Source organism: Gossypium arboreum, chromosome 12, assembly GCF_025698485.1.
Source record: "Gossypium arboreum isolate Shixiya-1 chromosome 12, ASM2569848v2, whole genome shotgun sequence".
Taxonomy (NCBI): Eukaryota; Viridiplantae; Streptophyta; class Magnoliopsida; order Malvales; family Malvaceae; genus Gossypium; species Gossypium arboreum.
The window spans coordinates 118087482-118108434 of record NC_069081.1 but is presented as its reverse complement, the minus strand read 5'-3'; the positions used below and the strand labels follow the sequence as shown (position 1 = coordinate 118108434).

The following is a 20953-nucleotide window of genomic DNA, read 5'->3' as shown; positions in this document are numbered from 1 at the left end:
TATTCTCTTTTTCAGTTTTAATTTTAAAATTATGCAATAACTTTTTTAAAATTGTATTACATAAGATTTTATGTATAATTTAATGATTAAATTAATAGTTTTAATAATATAAAGATATAATTAATATAATATTGATAATTTAAAATATAATTAAAATATTTTAAAATTAATTTAAAATAAGAGCCAATAAAATTAACTCGATTTTAATAAAGAAAAAACAAAAACAAAAATCTTGAAACGGGGACAAAAGACGAGCAACAGTTGGCAAAAAAGCCGCTAAAATTGCTAATATCGGAGAGGAGAGTGTTTTTCGATTCATAAGCCCAACAGAAAAAGCAAGCAATTCCGTTACTTTAAAAAATATATATATTGTTGTTACATTGGAACAAGGGAACTCTTTTGTCAAACGTGCGCACGTGTGGTCATCCACTTGTTGTTGAGATTATGGGTTATCGTGAATTACGTAGGACAGTGACCCCCCGTTTTTTTATAACTAAAACTTTGCACGGTTGCTTGCCTTTTGCTTCCCCTTTCTATCGTTACCCCGTTATCCTTTTTTTTTTCTGCCTCTCTTTTGATAACGATACCTCAACGCCCTTTCTTCTTTTGGCTCTTCCCCCCTCTTTTCCCTTCTCCATTTCTTTTTTTCATTATTATTATTATTATTATTTCTTCATTATCAAAATGAAATCTTTTCGATAATGACACTAATTAACACTACCCTCGACATATATATGTGAAAATATATTTACAAAATAGGTTAATATATACAATAAGTCCTTATATTTTTCATAAAATTAAAATTTAGTCCTTATACTTTTAATTCTAAAAATTTAGTCTTTCTACTTTTTAATTTCAAAATTTAAGACTAATTGTTAACACTGTTAAAACTATTTTGTTACATTCAACTTAATTACAATATCATTTTTAGTTACATGACTACTAAATGAGATTTTTATTTCAAAATATTACGCCAATAAATTTAACAAAAAAATTAACAGTTTTAACAATTAGATATAAATTTTGAAATCTGAAAAATAAAAAGTCTAAATTCTTAAAAATAAAAATACAAATATTAAATTCTTAATTTGTGAAGAGTTTAGGAACTTATAACATGTTTTAACCTATAAAATATTAATGAAATTTTAGCTTAAATCACAATGTTGATAATTTCAAGTAGGGTTAATCTAAAAGGGCACGCAGAGGCTTTGGCCCCTCAAATAGAAAAATTTCATATAAGTTCTTATTAAATTATTAAATTAAATATTAATTTGTAGTAAAATTATATTTTGACTCCTAAAATAAATAAAATTATATCTATTTAATCCTTTTAAAAAATAAAATCATAAATTAATATATTGTAAAATTATATTTTGATTTCTCAAAATTTTATTATTTAATTCTAGCCCATAAAAATTATTAAATCCACCCTAATTTCAGAAGTTTGATAATTTGAGTTGAAGTATTTTAGGTTTAAATTGTTTCCTTATAGTTTTATTTAATATATATATATATATCATTGCAGTATATTTTATAAATGAATGACAATATAAAAAATTCTTTTAGATAATATAAAATTCTAAAACCTGAGAATTTTATATAAAAATTAGATTTATTTTAGACTTGAAAATAGTAATAAGAGTTAATTTAATGTTTTTAATTTGTTATATTATTATACACTCTAAAAAAATATGATGTGGTATATTATTATTGAGTGATTAAAAGGAGACTTTTAATATCATTCTATCTAAGATAAACTCTTAAAAATTTCACGTTATAACTTTAATATCAATTTACAATATTATCGATTTGCACTTACTAATAATATTACAAAAAAAATGATTAAATTATGTCAAACTAAAGTATAAGAATCATATCTTAAGCCTTGATTTGTATTAAGCGATTAAAGCTTTTAATGAGACACTCTTTTCAGTACAAGTTTAAATTGTATGATCCCATCATTCAATATTATATATATATATATATATATATATATATATTTTTAAATCTAAACATAACAAAGGGACTAAACTAAAATCAGGCCAATTTAATTACAAATGGGTTAAGAAAGAATCATTTTATTATTACTTTTTACCTACTTTTTACTTTTTAATTTTCCTTTTATAACTTTTTACATTGATTTTGTTAGCTTTTTACCTAAGACTAAAAGATGATAGTGATGGTGGAAAAGTTGAAATGCATAAGGCAATGATTCATATATCAACTTCTAATCTTATAATATAAGATTTTTTTGTAGATGTGCCTTTTAAATCATGTTTGCCTTTATTCTCTTTCATATATATACCTATATATACACATTAATAATGGGCTTATAAAGTTCCAAATTATGATGATTCACTTTCCTAGTTCCCACTCGTGTAGGTTATGAAAAAGGTAAAAACTTTTTTGTTGCAATCAAAAGTAACAAAAAGTTTGTTTATTATTACTTAAACTAAAATGAAAAAAAAAAAAAGTTGTATACATAAATCAAAGTTGATAATTGTTTACGAAAATCCATATTTTCAATATGTTTTTGTTATGGTATTCATTTTTACTCGATTCTCAAATTAACCTGATTTTCATACTAATTGACAATTCAGTCAGTATGTCCAGCTCACTAATACATAGTTCATCACCGTGCAGTTAGCATCATCATATAGGCGAATTCCTTACTCAAGAAACATATATTTACCTTATAGTAGGATACGTGTTGACCTACATGAGGGTCTACTCAATCATAATTCATCAAATCATGAAATCGTGCCATATAAATAGTAAATTAGCTTTCATGACCATGACACACAAAAACATTCAATATATATTTTTTTAGAAGAGTAAATTTTGAATTTATTTTTTGGGATGAAGTAAATTGATCCCTTTAAAGGGAATGTCACCTTTCCATCTATGTGAAATATCATAACATTATGTGATATCTTTACATTACTCTTAATTAACAAACACGACAAAAATAAAATTTGAATAATAAATTTATTCTTGTGTAAGATTTTAGTTCAATTATAGACTAAATTGAGTCACAAGTGATTGAATTTAAGGTAATTAAATTATTATTTTAATAATAATTTATAGTAAAAATAATTAATGTTCAGTCAATTATTATTTTGCATTAAAATTGGTCACATATAAAATAATTATTTCTCTAGAGTCAACAGAAAAAATGAAGAAGAAAATTTTAAACTATACTTATACTTTCCTTCATCAATCTAATGGTTAACTCCAAACAAATATATATATATATATATATATATATATATTTGCGAAGATAATATTATTTTAAAAATCTTAGAATTTCTATTTATATAACGTTAGATTCTCGTTTGCATTATATCATGACCTTAAGTCCAAAGGTGTAAATGGAGGAAGGTGTTGGCCTTGCCCACTTTCAAGGTAAAATTGTCTTGTAGGCCTTGAAACTTTTAAAAATTATAAATTAATATAATGTTAATTTTACATTTTAATCCCTTAAAAATTTATGAATCATGTCTGGCCTCAATTTTCTAATCGCCTTCCCTAAATAATTAAAAGAAAACAGTTCTTAATATGAGCAAATCTTTATTAACAAGAAAAAGAATTATCTTCATTAATTAAAATATTATTTTTATTTCTATATTAAGTAATTAAGCAAATAAGGCATTTAAAAGAAAAGTGGGTCCAACGAGAGAGCGCAAAGCAATGGATATTTTAGAAACTGACCCGGAAATTGGGTGGATGCGTGTGGTTATGGGCCTACAAGGCTAAAGCTAAACCGGCACACCACATGTAGAAAGTAGGTGAAAGGGTTTCTATCCAAATTCGTATACAACTTTCAAATAAAAATAAAATCCCAATCCCATCACATATTACAAAAATTCCACTAACACTATTTTTTTTTTCTATTTAATTTGAACATACAATAATTTAATAATTAGAGCAACCTCAATAAATAATTAATTATTTAAATAAAAAGCAAGAGAGGGGATTTATCTCACACCATCGTGTATGCCTTTCTTTTGAAGATAGAATGGAATGTTTTGTGGGGTCTTCTTCATTTTCTTTTTCAATTTAAACGTTTATAATGATTTACATTTTGTACAATACATTGAATTTGAACATTACAATCTATGTATTTATATTATTTTCAATAACAAAATAATATTTAATATGCTTTTGAATAATTCACTTACGAGTAAGATTAAATTCACACAAAATATATATATTACAATTGCAGATAATAAGACTCAAAATCGAGTCAACTTTGCTATCTATACCAAAACTTCATTAGTAAAGTTTCTTGTTATTTTTTATATATATTAATGATTTATGTTGTATAAATTTTAATATATACAATCAAGTCTTTTCTATGGCAATAGCAACTATTCGTTATAACGACATTTCGTTGAAAGAATCAAGTTTCTAGAAAATTAATTTTTACGTTTTATTTTAACTCTCTATAATAGCTTTTAACATGATAACAACATTTATAATTATGAAGTACATTTTTATTAAATTAGTTATCTATAACAACATATGGTCTAAATTTTTAAGTAAAGTTATAATTATTTCATATAAGCAAGCATATAAACTATCATTTATTAAATGTAAATGATCTTAATTAAAAATTATTTCAATAAAATGATTAAATTTCACGTGAAGAAATATGTTAATTGTATTTTATTAACCGAAAAAATATTCAACAAGTGGAATTAAAGATACCAAATTCAATAAATCATTAAGTTTCTTGATTAAATATTTTTCTATGAATATTATAACATAGAATCAAATCAATATAAAATAGAATCATTATAACATAGAATCAAATCAATATAAAAATACAACTGCAATAAATCGAAAAAATGAATAAAATCTATATATAACATTTACACATGATGAAACTGGATAAATTCATACATTGCAATCAGTAGTGAAACCAAAACCTAGATGCTCAACAACCTATCATAAAAAAAGAAGGATAGAAAAGAAAGGAAGCCAAAGATGAACATGATTCCATTGACAGAAGGGGACAAGCAGTTTAGTCCATGTAATTGAAACAGATGTTCTACGAAAGTCAAACAGAAAGGGATGTAGCATTTTATTGAGGGGGGAAGACCGACACCAACAAAAACATCTGCTGATGTTTTGTTTTCAAGTCATTTGCTCATCGAACTGCTTGAGAAAAGCCCAATACTTATGCCTGAATCAAGTCCAGACTCAGTCATGTCTCGGCCCAACCACGTAAACTGAGCCACACACATCGGCTACCAAGCCTTTAGAGCATGAAGCGCACTAAAGGATTGAAGGCATTCAAAGAAAGCGGATCGGTGCCTGGCTACTCTAATCATCCTGTCACTTAAAAAAGGCATCAAGAATTTACGTGCACCTCTATTAAATACTGAATTTTCTAAAGTTGAGTGCTTGGATGCTTAACATGACCGGGTTTTGTGTCATTATCTTTACTACCTTTTGTTATGTTATTTTTACTAATGGTGTTTAAACGGTTATTTACACGACGTCGTTGAGGGGTGTCCGGCATACGTTCGAGGATTGCAACAAGGTGCGAGGGATATTTGAAGACCAACTAAAATAAATTGTGAGGTTTCGAATAAAATTAATTAACAATCTAAAATTTTAAAATATTAATTAATTTTCAACTAAAGTAGATTCAATAATCCAACGATTAATCAAATTAAATTGGTTAAGCCTATTAATTTAATCGAAATTTGGACGCGTAATAATGTTTACAGCATAATTTACTCGACGTGTGAGCTGTAAAAAAAAAAACACTGCGTGCATTTCAACCCACCATTAAGAAAAGCATGACGTCAATAACAACTGCTTACTGCAAATGTCATGGCCCATGCACTCCCAAAGACAACATCCATAAAACCAACCCAACGGTGACACGTCAATACATCAAATGTTCTTTTTACAATATATTACATTCAACTTGTGACGACATCAGTTAATTAACACTAGGTAGAAACGTGGAGAACTGTCTAGAGAATTTAAAAATCATCAGCACCACCAACGTCGTCGTATCCAAGATCGTCTTCAACCTTCTCCGCCACCTCATCTACGATATGATCCTCCACCGCATCCACACCTTCTGCTAACGCCAGTCCACCCAATGCCCCTGCAACCGCACCCACCGCCAACCCTGTTCCCATCCCTCCAAACTTACTCTTCTTCTCCTCTTGCCCGTAATAAGTATACCCTCCATTTCCCATGCTCAATGGAGCCTGACCGTACGGCGGCGGGACGTTGTAATTGTAACCACTGTAGGGGTAGGCAGCTGGTGGAGATGCATAGTAAGGATTTCGCGGCGGTTGACCGTACGGGTAACCATAAGCTGGCGGAGCTGCCGGTGATGTTGGGACCTGGTAGAGAGTTGCACGGTACGGATCAGGCTCGTGATACCGTGACTCTCTGATCAAAACCTTGACGTCAACTTTGCCTTGCGGCCTCCCGGAGGGACGTTTCAGCTGGAGTGTTTTCTTGTGGCGTTCACCGAAGCCGGCGTCATCGAGAACTTCACGGAGCTTGAGCTTAGCTGAGCCGATGAGAGGCTTGGTGTCTTCCTCGGAGCCGGCGTGTACGACGTCGATGAAGAGGGTTGTATCGTCGTCGATGGGAGCAGAGAGAGGGAGGACGAGAGTTTCGTTCCAGGTGGGACTGGTGTCACCTTCCGCGTCGACTTTAGTGGAAAATTTGTAATTTGGGTCAACCCAAACGACGACGTAGGGCCTGATCGGACCGTAGCGCCAGTTCACGTTTTTGAGGTTCGTGGCGGTGGTGAGGGTTACTTCTATTTCATGCGGATAGGCCATGATATTTCTGGTTCAGTTTTGGAGAGCAATAGACAAGGTGATGATGGCTGAGGTTGAGCCGAGGGCCATTTTATACAGGTTCCATTAACCGGAGAGATGAGTCTTACGAGGTTCTTCTGTAGCAATTTACTCTTTTGACCTTGGTTGACAGGTGGCCTATTCTAACTGGATTCTTGGTTTATTAGTTATTATCAATCTATTATGTTTGAATTATGTAAATATATATGTAGTCAGTAATAAACAGTTCTTATATAATTTCTTTGATGATACGTATACGAGGGATAATTGCTTCTAGGATATCTAATTAACGAAATTTAATTTTTATGTTTTGAGTTAATAATTATTAGGTTTAAGCATTTTGAAATTGAAATCAATTGTCTCACCTTTTAACTCACCTTGTGTCCTTGTTATGTTAGGTTGTGATCATTGTTAAAAGTGGCTGTAATAGTTTATGATTGTGTTGGAATAATTTAATTTATTGTGCACTCTTTTCTTTAAAATCACTGTTTCATTTAAAAAAATTAAGATAACAACTCGCTATTGATTTGATAGACAATAGATATTTATTTATAAAATTAGGTTTAAATTATATCTATTTATAAGTCAGGTTATCTATTCAAGTTTAAATATTAGTTTAAAATTTAAGAAGATTTGGTAAAATTATTAAGCTCGCTTAAAATATGAATTGAACTTAAGCTTACATTCAAGATTCAAGTCCGCTCAATCTATTTGTATATAAATGAGTTGGACCAATTTTATCTATTTCTTTTTCAAAACTTCTATAATACTTTTACTAATTAATGCGTTTGAAAATTACTGAGTAGTTGTAAAAATGTAAGCTCACTATATTTTAATTCCTTGTATTATCTTATTAATTTACATAACTACTTAATTTAAAGAGGGAGGAAAAAAATGAGTTATTACAGGTAATTTATCTTGCATAATTCCCCGATTCCTTAACTGCATCCTTTAAAATTTGGGATAATTCAATTTCAGCCAATTTAGTAGTAATTTCAGCCAATTTAGTAGTATCGTGATGATCCTCCAAACATTGCTACGTAATTATAAATAAGTATACTTAAATTTAATTACAATGGATAGTTCGATTATTTAAGAAAAGTTGAATGTGAATCAAAATCATAAAATTTCAAACTTGCAAAAAAATAAAAAAGAAGAAGATAAAATTAAATTGTTGAGTAATTATTTTGTAACTTTTTATTGTTAGTGATTAAAATGGTTAAAATTTAACTTCAAATTAAAATTTTTAATTAAATTTATTAATAATCAAATAATCATTTTATAATTTTTATAGTTAAATGGTCAAAATATATAATTAAGTGATTATTAGTGTAATTTATTCAAAATTAAAATTAAAAAGAGGTACATGGATTATTGCCAAACGAAGGCATGTTGCTGGTCCTAAACAAATGGGGACAACATACTGGTCATCCAAATTATGTACCGCAAACAAATTGTGGCTTGTTGATGTGCTTTTGACGGCGGGTTGGTTTTTGCATTAATCTAAATAGGGTTTAAGTAGTAAATTTTATGTTGGAATGTTGAGATAAAAAAAATCAAATTTTAATAACTAAGTTAAAATTAATTTATTTTAAAAATAAAAACATGAAAAATCCCACCAAATTTAATTAAGAAAGGTTGAGAATCTTATATGATGTTTTGGATTCTCGTTTCTATGAAATTTAATTATGTATTATTCAATTTTAAGATATATTTAAAGATTTGTCTAAATAACAATTAAAATCCCACCAAAATACTTTTAGTTGAAGTGAATCCAGTCAAAAGAATAGATATTAATTTCCACTTGTATGGCACCCAAGTAGTTGTCATGCAAACTAAATGATCTTAAAAGATTTACATATATTTTGCTAGTCACATCCAAATATACGTGCAAGAGATTCACCATGATTCATCCTTTAAAGTTTCCTCATGTAGAAATTTGTCCATAGGATTATAGGTGAAAGGAGGGGAGAAGCATGCGGATATTATGGAGCCTTGGTTGACTCAATTGAGTTGACCATATCCCTGAATAACCCGAAACGAGTGAAGGTAGAAGAAGCGCTGTTACGTAAAATTGCCAACTCAGTTGCGTGCGAAGGGAGGGACCACGTTGAAAGATGCGAGGCTTTCGGGAAATGGCGAGCCCAAATGAGCATGGTGGGGTTCAAGTTAAAAGCCTCTGAGCTAAAACGTTGTAGAGTCAATTTGCGCTAAACTCAGTACCGATAATCGTGTCAACCCGAATTCATCATTAAAGAAGAAAACGACGGTATTAGTTTTGGCTGGATTAGCCAAACACTCACCGTCGCATCTGCTTGGCGTTAACTTCACTTCTCACTTTTCTCTCTCTAATATTATCATTAATTGTTATTAAATATTATAATTTTTTTTAACGTATTTTCCATTGAAAAAAATCCCACCAAACCCAGATAATAATAAAAAACGGAGTGCTTGGATTCAAGGAAAATTCTGTGCCCACATTTTATTTAGTTTATTATTTTTTATTTTACTAAATATATAATTATGTGTGTGTGAAGAAAGGTGTTCGGTGTAATATTTGGCTTGCCGTATAGACAATGCAATTTTACCGTCACATTAAAAACAATCAGCGGGCTCCACTTTGTGGCTTATTTATTTGAATATTTTCATTATAGGATATTTTACCGGGTAGTTCAATTTTTGGATTACGTGTTGGAATCTGATTGGATTATCGTACAAACTACATTCCTTGCAATGTAACGTAACGTTGTTGAAGATGAATGGATTATGTATGTCTGGCACTATGGCGATGTCATTGATTTTCACTTTTACCTGAACATGTTTGGATTTCATTTTAGATATTTTAGTGTATAATTTTGAATTTTCAAGCGAAGCATGATATTACATATATAACATAATAGATTAGATAATTCACAATTAAATATTGTTATATCATAAAAATTAGGATAAATATTAATTTTATATATAAATTTTGATTAATATATAATTTAATACATAAATTTTGATTTAATGTAATTATACACATGAAATATGTATGCATAAAGCTTTAATTTTATTCAATTGTACATATTTAAAACAATGTATACATACATTTATTTTCATGTCGGAGTAATATAATTGTTTATATATAAAATATATTAAAGTAAAATAGTATTAACTCGATAATATTTAATTGTTTGTGAAAATTAAATTAAATAAAAAATCATGTATAAAATCGCACAAAATCAAAATTTATGTATAACATTCTACATTAAATAAAAGTTCATGTATAATTTTAATATTTATCTCTTAAATTTTATTTAAAAGCATGTCACTAATAAATAATATTATGTATGTATTAAACTATTGTTTAAACAAAATCCTCTGTGATAATTTTATAATCAAAGATGTTTACCGCCCTAAATATGGCCTGAATTCAAGTCGCGCTAATTGCGTTGGCTATTCAAGCTTTACGCCATTATTGTAATTCAAAAAAATTTATTATTTAAATAAATCTTGAGATAATTTTGTAAATATATATCTATCTTCTCTATTAAGGATTTGATTTTTATTGCAATTTGTCCATTCATTCAGCTTTTTTTCTCCCAGTTTTTCCTTTTATCATTGAAACAAATTGATTACTAAATGATTATAAAGGCTAAGTTAGGAGGTGCTTAGGTATAACCACCCTCTTTAACATTGGAGTCTTACTAACAGTGTCACTCTCAATAAAATAAATTGATTTTAGCTCACTCCTAATGATTAAGAAAATATAAATTTGAGTATTTTTATGTGGATATTATCTTTTAATTTAAGATTTTTAAGGTTTATAGGTAATTTAAGATTTGAATATAAAAGAAATTATGTTGTATAGTCACGAGGTGTGTTGTGATGTCGTTTCTTAATCACATTATTAGGAGTTCAATTCTCGTTAAATAAAATGAAGCATATTTCGTGATCAATTGTTTACCTTTTCGAAATGCACTCGTAATAAAAAAAAAATAATTAATACTCTTAGTGGATACTCGAGTTTTAACCGTAAAAACATTCATGTTATACCTTTTTTTTATTATCTCCGCTCTACTCATCCTTGTTAATACATATTACATATTAATAAACTAATTATGTATCTATGTTGGTGTTACAATCGTATTTAATCTATTTTAATTTTACAAGGATTTTAATTTTTAATCATTTATATTATATATATTTTGAGCCTCTTACATTATAATTTTATTTATTATTTAATGTTAACTTAAGTAATAGATGTGAAGATTGAATACAAATGCGTTTATAAAAAATGGATTGAATTTAAAGATTTTTAATGTAATTAATAGTTAAAATGAATTACCTTTGCATCAATAAACTCAAACATAAATGTCCTTAATTTATAAAAATTAAATATATAAATAAAAAATAAATATATTAAAATTTAAGTCTAAACTCAAACATGCTAATCTTTTGTTGAAAAATAATTAAAAATTGTAATCTTATTTACTTCAAAATAAAAAAAAAACGAAACAATTAAATAAATTTGGGTCAGGATGAAATGAAGTTAAGTCGTTTATTAAATTTCAGATGCGAAGTCAACGTAGATTTTTTTCTTAAGAGTTGGGGTCAAGTCGGGTTGGGCAAAAATTTGTCGGCCCCGATGCCATCCCTAATTATAGGGGCATAACTGGCAAGTAATCAAAAAATTCAGTTAACCGACCGAATTCGGTTAATCGGTCGGTTAACCGAATTAATTCAGTTAGGGGTTGGTTAATAATTTTTTGAGTTTTCGATTAACAGTTAATTCGGTTCGAAACCAGTCGGTTAACAGAATTTTTTTGGTTTAACCGAAAAATTAATAAATAAGATTATAATATATAAATATCTCACTATTCACTCAAACCCAATCCAACATAAACCCAAATACCCAATCTAATATATATTACCCAAGTATCCAACCCAACCCAATCATAAAATTACAAATAATTTAATAAATAAAAATAAAAATCTAAATCTAAAACTAAAAATAAAAATAAAAACATATAATTTTATACAAATAATTCGGTTAATTCGGTTAATTTTATACTTATTTTAACCAAAAATAAAAAAAAAATATAATTTTTGGTTAATTCGGTTAACCGACTGAATTAACCGAAAAAATTTTGGTTCGGTTAATTTTTTTAAAAAAAATTCGGTTCAGTTAACGGTTAAAAATTTTGAAGGATCTGTTAATTCGGTTAATATTATTTCGGGTCGGTTAACTGACTTAACACCCCTATTGGCAAGGGCCCCAACCCCCTCTAAAATAGAAAAATTTCTATTTAGAATCTTTAAAATTTTAAATTAGTAAAGATAAAATTGTACTTTGGCTCCCTAAAAATAATAAAAATTTGATTTAATCCTTTAAAAATTATAAAGATATAGACTATTAAAATGGTAAAATTATATTTTTACGATCATAAAAATTATAATTTAATTTTGATCCCTAAAAAGACTTTTTGACTTTGCCCATGCTTAATTATATTATTATTAAAAATAATAATCACAAATGTTGAAAAATTAAAGTTAAATAATCCTAAAACTAACATAAAAAAAATAGTAAAAAAAAACTCAAAAGGGTATTAATGGAATGGAGTGATGATCATTTTAGCCATGTCGCCTAAAAGTTTAAAATAGAAGGTGAATAAGAGCTTTCAATTTGTGTAGGCGGTGCAAATGAATATCATACGACAATGATTTTAACAGCTTAATGACTTACATAAAAAATTTTAATTAATTCAATAATATTTTGTAATTTTTTATATCTAATAACTAAAACATAAATTTATTAATAATTTAATGAGGTGTGTGTGCTTACCAAAATTTTATTTGCTGAGACTGAACATTCAACCTGTTTACGAGTTCAAATATGGACTCAAACATCTAGGGCTCAAAGCCCAAACAAATTGGACACTTCACTCCTGTAAAAAGAAGCTTTGTATTAAATCTGGATTTCGATTAAAAGTGTTCACAATATTGGATTAAGTTTGAGTTTATATTTTTTCAATTTCGAGCGGCGTAAGTTGATGTCTTTTGTTGTCTTGAAACAATAAAAAATAAAAATAACCTTACATTAATATATTTAAAATTAAATTTATGTAAAAGTAATTTTATGATTTTAAATAATAAAATTTCTACTTAGGCGACTTAATATGAAGCTTCAATTTATTTAGAATTGAATCATAAACTAGCTCATGAATATTTCTAATCATGATATTATGATGTACATGAATATAAAACTTTTATGTAAAAAATAAATTTATAAAAAAATTAGTCTTTGAATGAATTATTAAGTGGAATGGTAAAAGTCTTGTACACAAAATATCAACGATATCAAGTTCAACTTTTAGGCTATTGGTTATTTTAATTAATGTTTTTAATTGTTGTTAAAATTTATATATAAAATATAAAAACACAAGCACTAGTGTAATCATATTTATTATTTCTTTAAGAAAAAAAAGTAAATTATTTCCAATTTTTTATCTAAGTTGATGTTCGATAAATTAATGATGTTAATTCAACGACATATTCAATAAGTGAATGAAAACTTTTATAAAATATATAAAAATATATTTATTATAAATTTATATAAAAATAATTAAAACTTTTTATTAAAATGAAAAATTGAAGGTTTTAAAAATAGTGTCTTAGATTCAATTATTATGGATGATTTTTTTATGAATTTTATATAAAAATCAAATATATTCATACTAATATAATTTAACTAGTTTATTCCCATACAATTTTAGTTTTATTTATTTAATATATAAAATTTAACTAATTAAAATATTTTTAAATAAAATCGACAAATACGTATAGCTCATTTTAACATACTAAGAATTAATTTTAATATTATAAATAGATGAAAATTTCAATAGAGAACTAATTTACTCATTTATAAAGGGTTTTATAATACTTTATTAGTGTAAATTTGGAAGGATGGAAACTAGTAATTTGAAATTAGGGAAATTACACAAGATGACTTCATTGAAAAAATCAACAAACCCGAATGACTGATTCGAACAACATTAAGAATTGAAATGACCCGAATTAACCCGACGTAAGCACCCGAATTAATCCGTCAAGTTGACTGGTTTACGCGGACATGTTAAGGTATTTTTTATGTGTAGGATTTAGCCTCTCTTTGGATCTACCACGGCTATTCAGCCCAGCTACACATGATCTTGTTTGACAAATACTAATCGAGCGACCAAAAAGTTCGATATTAATCCTCAATGTACACGAGCGCACCCAATCCCTACCTCTTTAGAAATCTCATCTCTTCGACCCTGAAGCAGGCTTCAAGACTAGTGAACACTGTACATTGAAAAACTCCGAAAGCCCCAACGGAAATGGTGTCGTCTCTAAGACTACCGGCGCTCACCTCCCTCTTCTCTCCTTCCTTTACCCGCCGCTCCACGGTGTCTCTTCGGCGGCGTCTCCATCTCCGTCCGCCTCTGGCTGCTGGGTTCTCCGCCCAAAGCGCTGCGTCGAGTCCAACGGAAACCGAGGACCGAGTTGACAGTAAGAAGAGCGGCCGAGTCCAAGACCGGGGGAGTACTGACCGAGTCATCACGCCTCGGTCTCAGGACTTCAATGCTTGGTATCTTGATGTTATTGCTAATGCTGAGCTAGCTGATTATGGTCCCGTTCGTGGTACCATGGTTATTCGCCCCTATGGTTACGCTATGTGGGAAGCAATTCAGGTCGCTTCATTTTCTTCCAAATTACACTAATAATTGCTCTTTTTATCTTTCGAAATTTTAGTTGATTTTGAAAATTTTGCAGGATTATTTGAATGTTAAATTCAAGGAGACTGGGCACAGTAACATGTACTTTCCACAGGTGAATTTTTTTTTTGGGATAAGTTTTAAGCTCTCATTTTGTATATTTGCTTTGCCTACTTTAGCTTAATGGTTTGTGAAATTTACTTTGTGACTACAGTTTATTCCATACTCATTTATAGAGAAAGAAGCTAGCCATGTTGAGGGATTTAGTCCAGAATTAGCTCTTGTTACGATTGGAGGAGGAAAGGAACTTGAAGAGAAACTTGTGGTACACATTTAGTATTACTTAGCTTAACTCTTTTTGTTTACAGTATTACTGAGTGTTATCAATGCAATTTTATGAATTAGCTTAATTATATTCAGTGGTATACAAACTGAATGACTTTTTAATGAAAATGCTGGTTCATGAGTAACCATGATGGCATGACCTGAGTTTTGCCTTTGATTGTTATACTTCCTGAGGTTGTGACAGGTTCGACCTACCAGTGAAACTATAGTAAATCATATGTTTACACAGTGGATTCACAGTTATCGTGATCTCCCTCTAATGATCAATCAGGTATAAGCTTAGTTATATATATTTGGCCTGTTTATACAGTTATGCAGGGTTGCCACTTACTTTGTTTCCCTTGTTTTATACCATTCAGTGGGCAAATGTCACAAGATGGGAGATGCGGACGAAACCATTTGTAAGGACCCTTGAATTTCTTTGGCAGGAAGGTCACACAGCTCATGCCACACTGGAAGAGGCAGAAAAAGAGGTTTATGTCACTTTACCTATGGCTTAGACATGATGAATTTAGATGGTATTGTTTTTATTTAAAGGATTGGATGCTACTGAACTGCAGGCACTGGAAATGATTGATGTCTATACAAAGTTTGCTTATGAGCAAGCTGCAATACCTGTAATTGCAGGTAGAAAATCTAAAGTGGAAACATTTGCTGGTGCTGACAAAACCTATACAATAGAGGCTATGATGGGTGATCGCAAGGCCTTGCAAGCTGGAACCAGCCACAATCTTGGGCAAAACTTCTCCCGTGCTTTTGGGACACAGGTGATTTATACATGGGGTGCTACTTTTTTATCTCTTTTTCATTCCTGATATGGATATGCATGCAGGGAGCAAATAATTTGTTTACCAATGAAGTTTAATGATAAGGAAATTGCTGGCAAGCAATGCACTTCTGTTATTTACTTTCACATAGATGAAATATGTACCTGCTATCTTTTTGTGGTTAACTCTTTAAACCTTCGGTTATTATTGAATATAGGCACTGTCAAGGATTTTTTCCACTTAATGACACATTTGTTCTTGGGAGACATTTTCCAGGATTACATAGGCATCTGTTATTGGTCGTCTAGGGTTGCTTTAGATTTTTTTTTTATTTTTCCTTATGTTCTCGTTGATGTAGTAATTTATTGTTTTACTGTCTCTGCTCTTGGTCCTAGCAATTTCAGAAAGCCAATCCAAAAGCCAGGCAAGGTTAGTATATATTTTTAAAAAGATTATAACACTGCTTAGGCACTGTAGAATGGAGGACATTTTTGTACTTAGCTGTCCCTTTTATTCATTTATTATTGTCCTTCCACAAAGGGTTTGCAGCAATTTTCTTTTCTATTTGTTTCTGGTAGGCATAAGCCTTTTAAATGCTAAAGTGAATGATCGATCCCTTTTGTTGCATATTGTACTGGCCATTGTATTGGTAACTCTATAATTAATAAAGGCTTTAGACTGAAAGTTATGCTTGGGCAGTTCACCGATGAAAATGGACTAAGGCAACATGTGTGGCAAACATCTTGGGCAATCAGCACAAGGTTTGTTGGTGGTATTATAATGACCCATGGAGATGATGCTGGCCTGATGCTTCCTCCGAGGATTGCACCAGTACATGTATGTAATGATAAACTGTAATAGATGGCCTGAACTGTTGCTGGCATTAGTTGATTGGTCCTTTTCTTATCAAAGGCAATGGTAAATATGCTGCTGATATAAAATTATGGGGCTGAGACTGCTAGTCAATTGTAAGCTATCTTGGGATTCTGTTTGCTGTAGAAGAAGCATGTTATTCTTTTAAGAAGTTACACAAAATACAGTGTCAGACCCTTTAGGTAGCTATGGTTCAGCCTGTAAGATGGAGCGTATAAGTAGAATGATATGTACAGTGGAACTACGTTTGCAAACAACTTTCTGAATATTAGATTATCTTCGTGCAATTTATCGATACACAATGTTGTTCTGAAGCTAAATAAATATTGGGAGAATACTTGTGTAACATGTTTTAATAGTAGAGAGAGTTTTTTTTTTTTTTTTGCTTTAAAAAAAGGTAATAGTGGGTGTTGTTGTTATAGCTGTCTTGACAACAAATTTTGTTGGTTTATTAAACCTGCATATGGTAATTCACTGGGCTTTGGGTAACAAAATGGAGTATCTTCCCATCTATAAAAGCCTTGTCCTCCTAAGAATTGTACTTGAGATGTCCAAGTTCGAATTACCAGATCCCAACCATTGATGTGTCCCTTAGAGATACTTCTTTTACCAATAATAATACTCAAAAAAGAAAGAAAAGGGAAGAGGAAAATATGTAGATAATTGGAGTCTGTATCACCACATCCATTTTTATAATAGCTCAATTATTTTCTTTGAGACAAAACAGTCTCCCTGTGTGGGCTTACCAGTTTAACCCGAAATGATGTCTCAATAGGGCATTAATGAGTCTGATGCTTATCTAGACTTCTTGATCTTAAGGGCAAAGATGCTTGTAAGTATTGAGGTGCTAGTGGTCTATTCTCCTTGCTTTCCTCGTAATTACTGGCTTTTAAACTAATTAGAGTTTTGGCTTTGCATATGATCTTCATTTATATCTTTTACTTGTTCCGGTCAAGTGTATGTGATAATGCCAGCTGTTGTCTGTTCCTACAACACATAATCATTAGAATATACTTATCTTCTTGGTTCAGTTGTTCATCTTTCAAGTGGTAATGCTTAATAAATTTTAAAAACCAAAAAGAAAAAAATGCCTTGAGTTTCTCTTACAAATTTCTATTATTTTTATGATGATTGTCTTTTTGTGTTGTCTATCATACGCTTTCAGGTGGTAATTGTACCTATTTGGAAGAAGGTTGATGAGAAAACGGGAGTTCTAGATGCTGCATCTTCTGTTGCAGAAACTCTGAAAAATGCTGGACTTAAGGTTAAACTTGATGACACAGATCAGAGGACACCAGGATGGAAGTTCAATTTCTGGGAGATGAAGGTATCTTTACCTTAAAATGGGCAGCACTTATATTGGTTATGCCGAAGTATAAATCTTATTTCTTAACTCTATGTTCTTCCTCAAGCTAAAAAACTGGGATAAGGAATCTCCTAGGAAGTTCATAAAACTTCTGTTCATGATCCAGAAAATGTGTATGGATGAAGTTGTGATCCGTCCCTTGAGTTTTTTGGGTGCTTATATTATTTTATCATGTGATGTTTATTTGCTTTGCAAAAAATATATTTAACTTTCATCTGCCTCAAGCTTTAGATAATAATTTTGTAGGGAGTGCCTCTGAGGATTGAAATTGGTCCCCGTGATGTTTCGAGTGGGAGTGTGGTCATATCTAGAAGAGATATTCCTGGGAAGCAAGGGAAAGTTTTTGGAATATCAATGGAACCTTCAATATTGGAAGCTTATGTCAAAGACAGATTGGATGAGATCCAATCATCTCTTCTTCAGAGGGCAATATCTTTCCGGGACAGGTATGTTTTCTTTCTCAAGCAATTATTAAGAGTTTTAACCCAAGGAGAACTTGACTGATAACAAATTTTTGAGCTTTGATGTTCATTATGGCAAGCCGGTAGATATTTGGGTTGAATCAAGCTTATAAATGTACTATGTATGTGTATATGATGAGTTTGTAAAGCTAAAGCATGACCATTGAATTGGCAAACCTGCTCTTTTATTTGTATACAACAGATAAACTGCATAACTAGCTTCTTGTTTTTAGAGCTTACAAGAATAGCTGCCTTCAGTTCAATGGTAGACCCTGAAGGATTTAGGGATTAGTAGAATTGATGTTTTGATTAAAAGTACATTGTTCTGTAATTCTTACATCTACTTAATTAATTAAACCTGCAAAATCTCTTCAAAGTGTTGCCATTGCAAATTCTTATTATTGGCATTTCTAGAAACTATAAAAAATAGGATCGCTTTGGGGATATTCAATTTCTGACAATGTCTTCGCTTTGTCTTATTAGATATTCTTCTTATATATCGAATGGTTTTATGTTTACTACATGGATGTATTCTTGTATCTATCGCTCTTGGAAGCTTCAACTTCCTTGAGAGCTTCACAGAATTTTTTGAGTTGAACAGAATCCATATGCTTCTCTGCACTCTGGACTTCTTTGCTCTTATCTCTAATGCTTTCTGGACTCTTTGCAGTAACATAGTGGATGTGAGCTCTTATGAAGAACTCAAAGAAGCAATATCTTTGGGCAAATGGGCTAGGGGTCCTTGGTCTGCTAGGTATACTACTCTTTTTCATAGATGATAGCCATATCAGAACTATTTGACTATTGTTCATTTGACTATATATTTACTGAAACATGTGCATTTGTGAGTCTGACAATATATTTCTGTTGTTGCTGCAGCAATGCAGATGAGTTACGGATAAAAGAAGAAACAGGGGCAACGATTCGCTGTTTCCCCTTCGAACAGCCTCAGGGGACCAAAACATGCTTGATGACAGGCAAGCATGCTGACGAAGTTGCCATTTTTGCAAAATCTTATTAAGACTTAGGTAAAGCTTATTTTCAAGCTCTCAAACCATCTAGTTTTGCAGTTATATGTCATGAATTTTGTCCAGGTTTTTTATACCCTCTTCCTCTCCTATATGAAACACGTAGCTTTCACTACATTCACTGAAACAGCACACATAACTGTTTATACATTTTTAAAGCTGTCATTTGGTCATGTTCTTGCCTTGCTTTGGGGTTGATCTAGGACAACAATTTATACATCCGGTTTGATATATAGTGATATTTATGTATAAAATGAGATTGGCTTATTTGCATTCTTTTTATCTGGTGTGTTATTTATTTTATAATAATAGAGGGACCAATTTAATCAAATTTCTGTAATAGGACTTGGTAGGTACTTTGATTTGCAAAATCATAGAGAAAATGGAGGAGCTAAATTAAGCTCCATGAGGAGCAGAAACTTGCTTTTGTTTTATCCTGATGCTCGAAAATGAACAGAACATGACATTATATATATTTAGGTTATTGAAATTTTATGAATTAAAACGTATAATTAAAAAATATAAAATATAAAAAATATGCAATATCTATCATTAGATTTGTAAAAACATAGAAATATTTTTAGTAATATAAAATATATATTATAGTAAATGAAATCATATTTTGAAGTTTAAATATTTTATTTTATGGCCAGACAATGTGTTAAATGAAATATGATGATGAGAAATTTTGAGTTACTCAAATCTTTCTTAAATTTTCTTATACATTTTAAATAATATATTAATAAAAATAATATATATTAAAATTTTAAACCTCTATAAAGCCGAAACTCTATTTTGATGAGCGGTCAGAACCGAGTGGAGAAACGTTCGTGAAAAAGAGACGCATTTGTTGGCCGTCATAATATAATATATGCCCACAATCATATCATATAATTTAGGCTGTAGGTAGCGCCGATACAGTGCCATATAATGAATTTCTTATTTGAAAAATAATAACTAAAATCACTGTGATTCAATAATTGAGTTTAAAAACACTGTTTCAACACATTCTTATATTCATATTATAATAATAAAAGGCAAATTTACGATGTATTTGGAACGGGATCAATAATAGGCGAAGAATAAAGCACCGACTAACATTAAATTTTCAAACAAATTTGAGCAAATTCCACCACCGTCTTGTTACAACAAAAACAAAATTGGGCAAATTCCACTACACCACTGTCTTGTTGGCGACAAAGGATTACGCAAGCACAAAGTGCAGGCGAAGAACAAAAATAATTGATCAAAAAGGACATGGTAGTACTTGAATTTGAGTGCTTAAGGATGCTGGGTCTCAACGTTAACCAATCATGCCAAAGTCCCATCGGCATTTATGCTTTAAATTTTAAATTGATTCTGATTTTTAAATCTTCAAAATATTGTTTGTATCAATCAAGTCTCATAAAACAATTTGAATTCCAAGTGAAAGAAAACATATAATATGTAAGATCTAATCTATACTTGCAATAGGTATATTAGTATTTTATTCATCGTATTTAAATTGAAATTTAATATTTAAATTAACGACTAAA

At 30.1% G+C, this 20953-nt stretch overlaps 2 protein-coding genes across 3 annotated transcripts; one reads left to right on the top strand and one right to left on the bottom strand.

Annotated features, from left to right (window-relative positions):
• Positions 1-5671: 5671 nt before the first annotated feature.
• Positions 5672-7309, bottom strand: LOC108478289 (protein SRC2 homolog). The gene has a single exon (XM_017780732.2). The coding sequence runs from the start codon at positions 6819-6821 to the stop codon at positions 6000-6002; it is 822 nt and encodes a 273-aa protein (XP_017636221.1). The 5' UTR covers positions 6822-7309; the 3' UTR covers positions 5672-5999.
• Positions 7310-13996: 6687 nt separating this feature from the next.
• Positions 13997-19749, top strand: LOC108479741 (proline--tRNA ligase, chloroplastic/mitochondrial). 2 transcript variants are annotated; one of them, XM_017782505.2, is made up of 11 exons: positions 13997-14554; positions 14637-14693; positions 14793-14903; positions 15108-15194; positions 15283-15396; positions 15484-15690; positions 16390-16527; positions 17729-17890; positions 18176-18375; positions 19061-19144; positions 19270-19749. In XM_017782505.2, exons 1-11 carry the CDS (start codon positions 14201-14203, stop codon positions 19409-19411), a joined length of 1656 nt encoding a protein of 551 aa, XP_017637994.1. In that variant the 5' UTR covers positions 13997-14200; the 3' UTR covers positions 19412-19749. The 2 variants fall into 2 exon arrangements, with proteins under 2 accessions (XP_017637994.1, XP_017637995.1); XM_017782506.2 differs by lacking the exon at positions 16390-16527.
• Positions 19750-20953: the final 1204 nt, after the last annotated feature.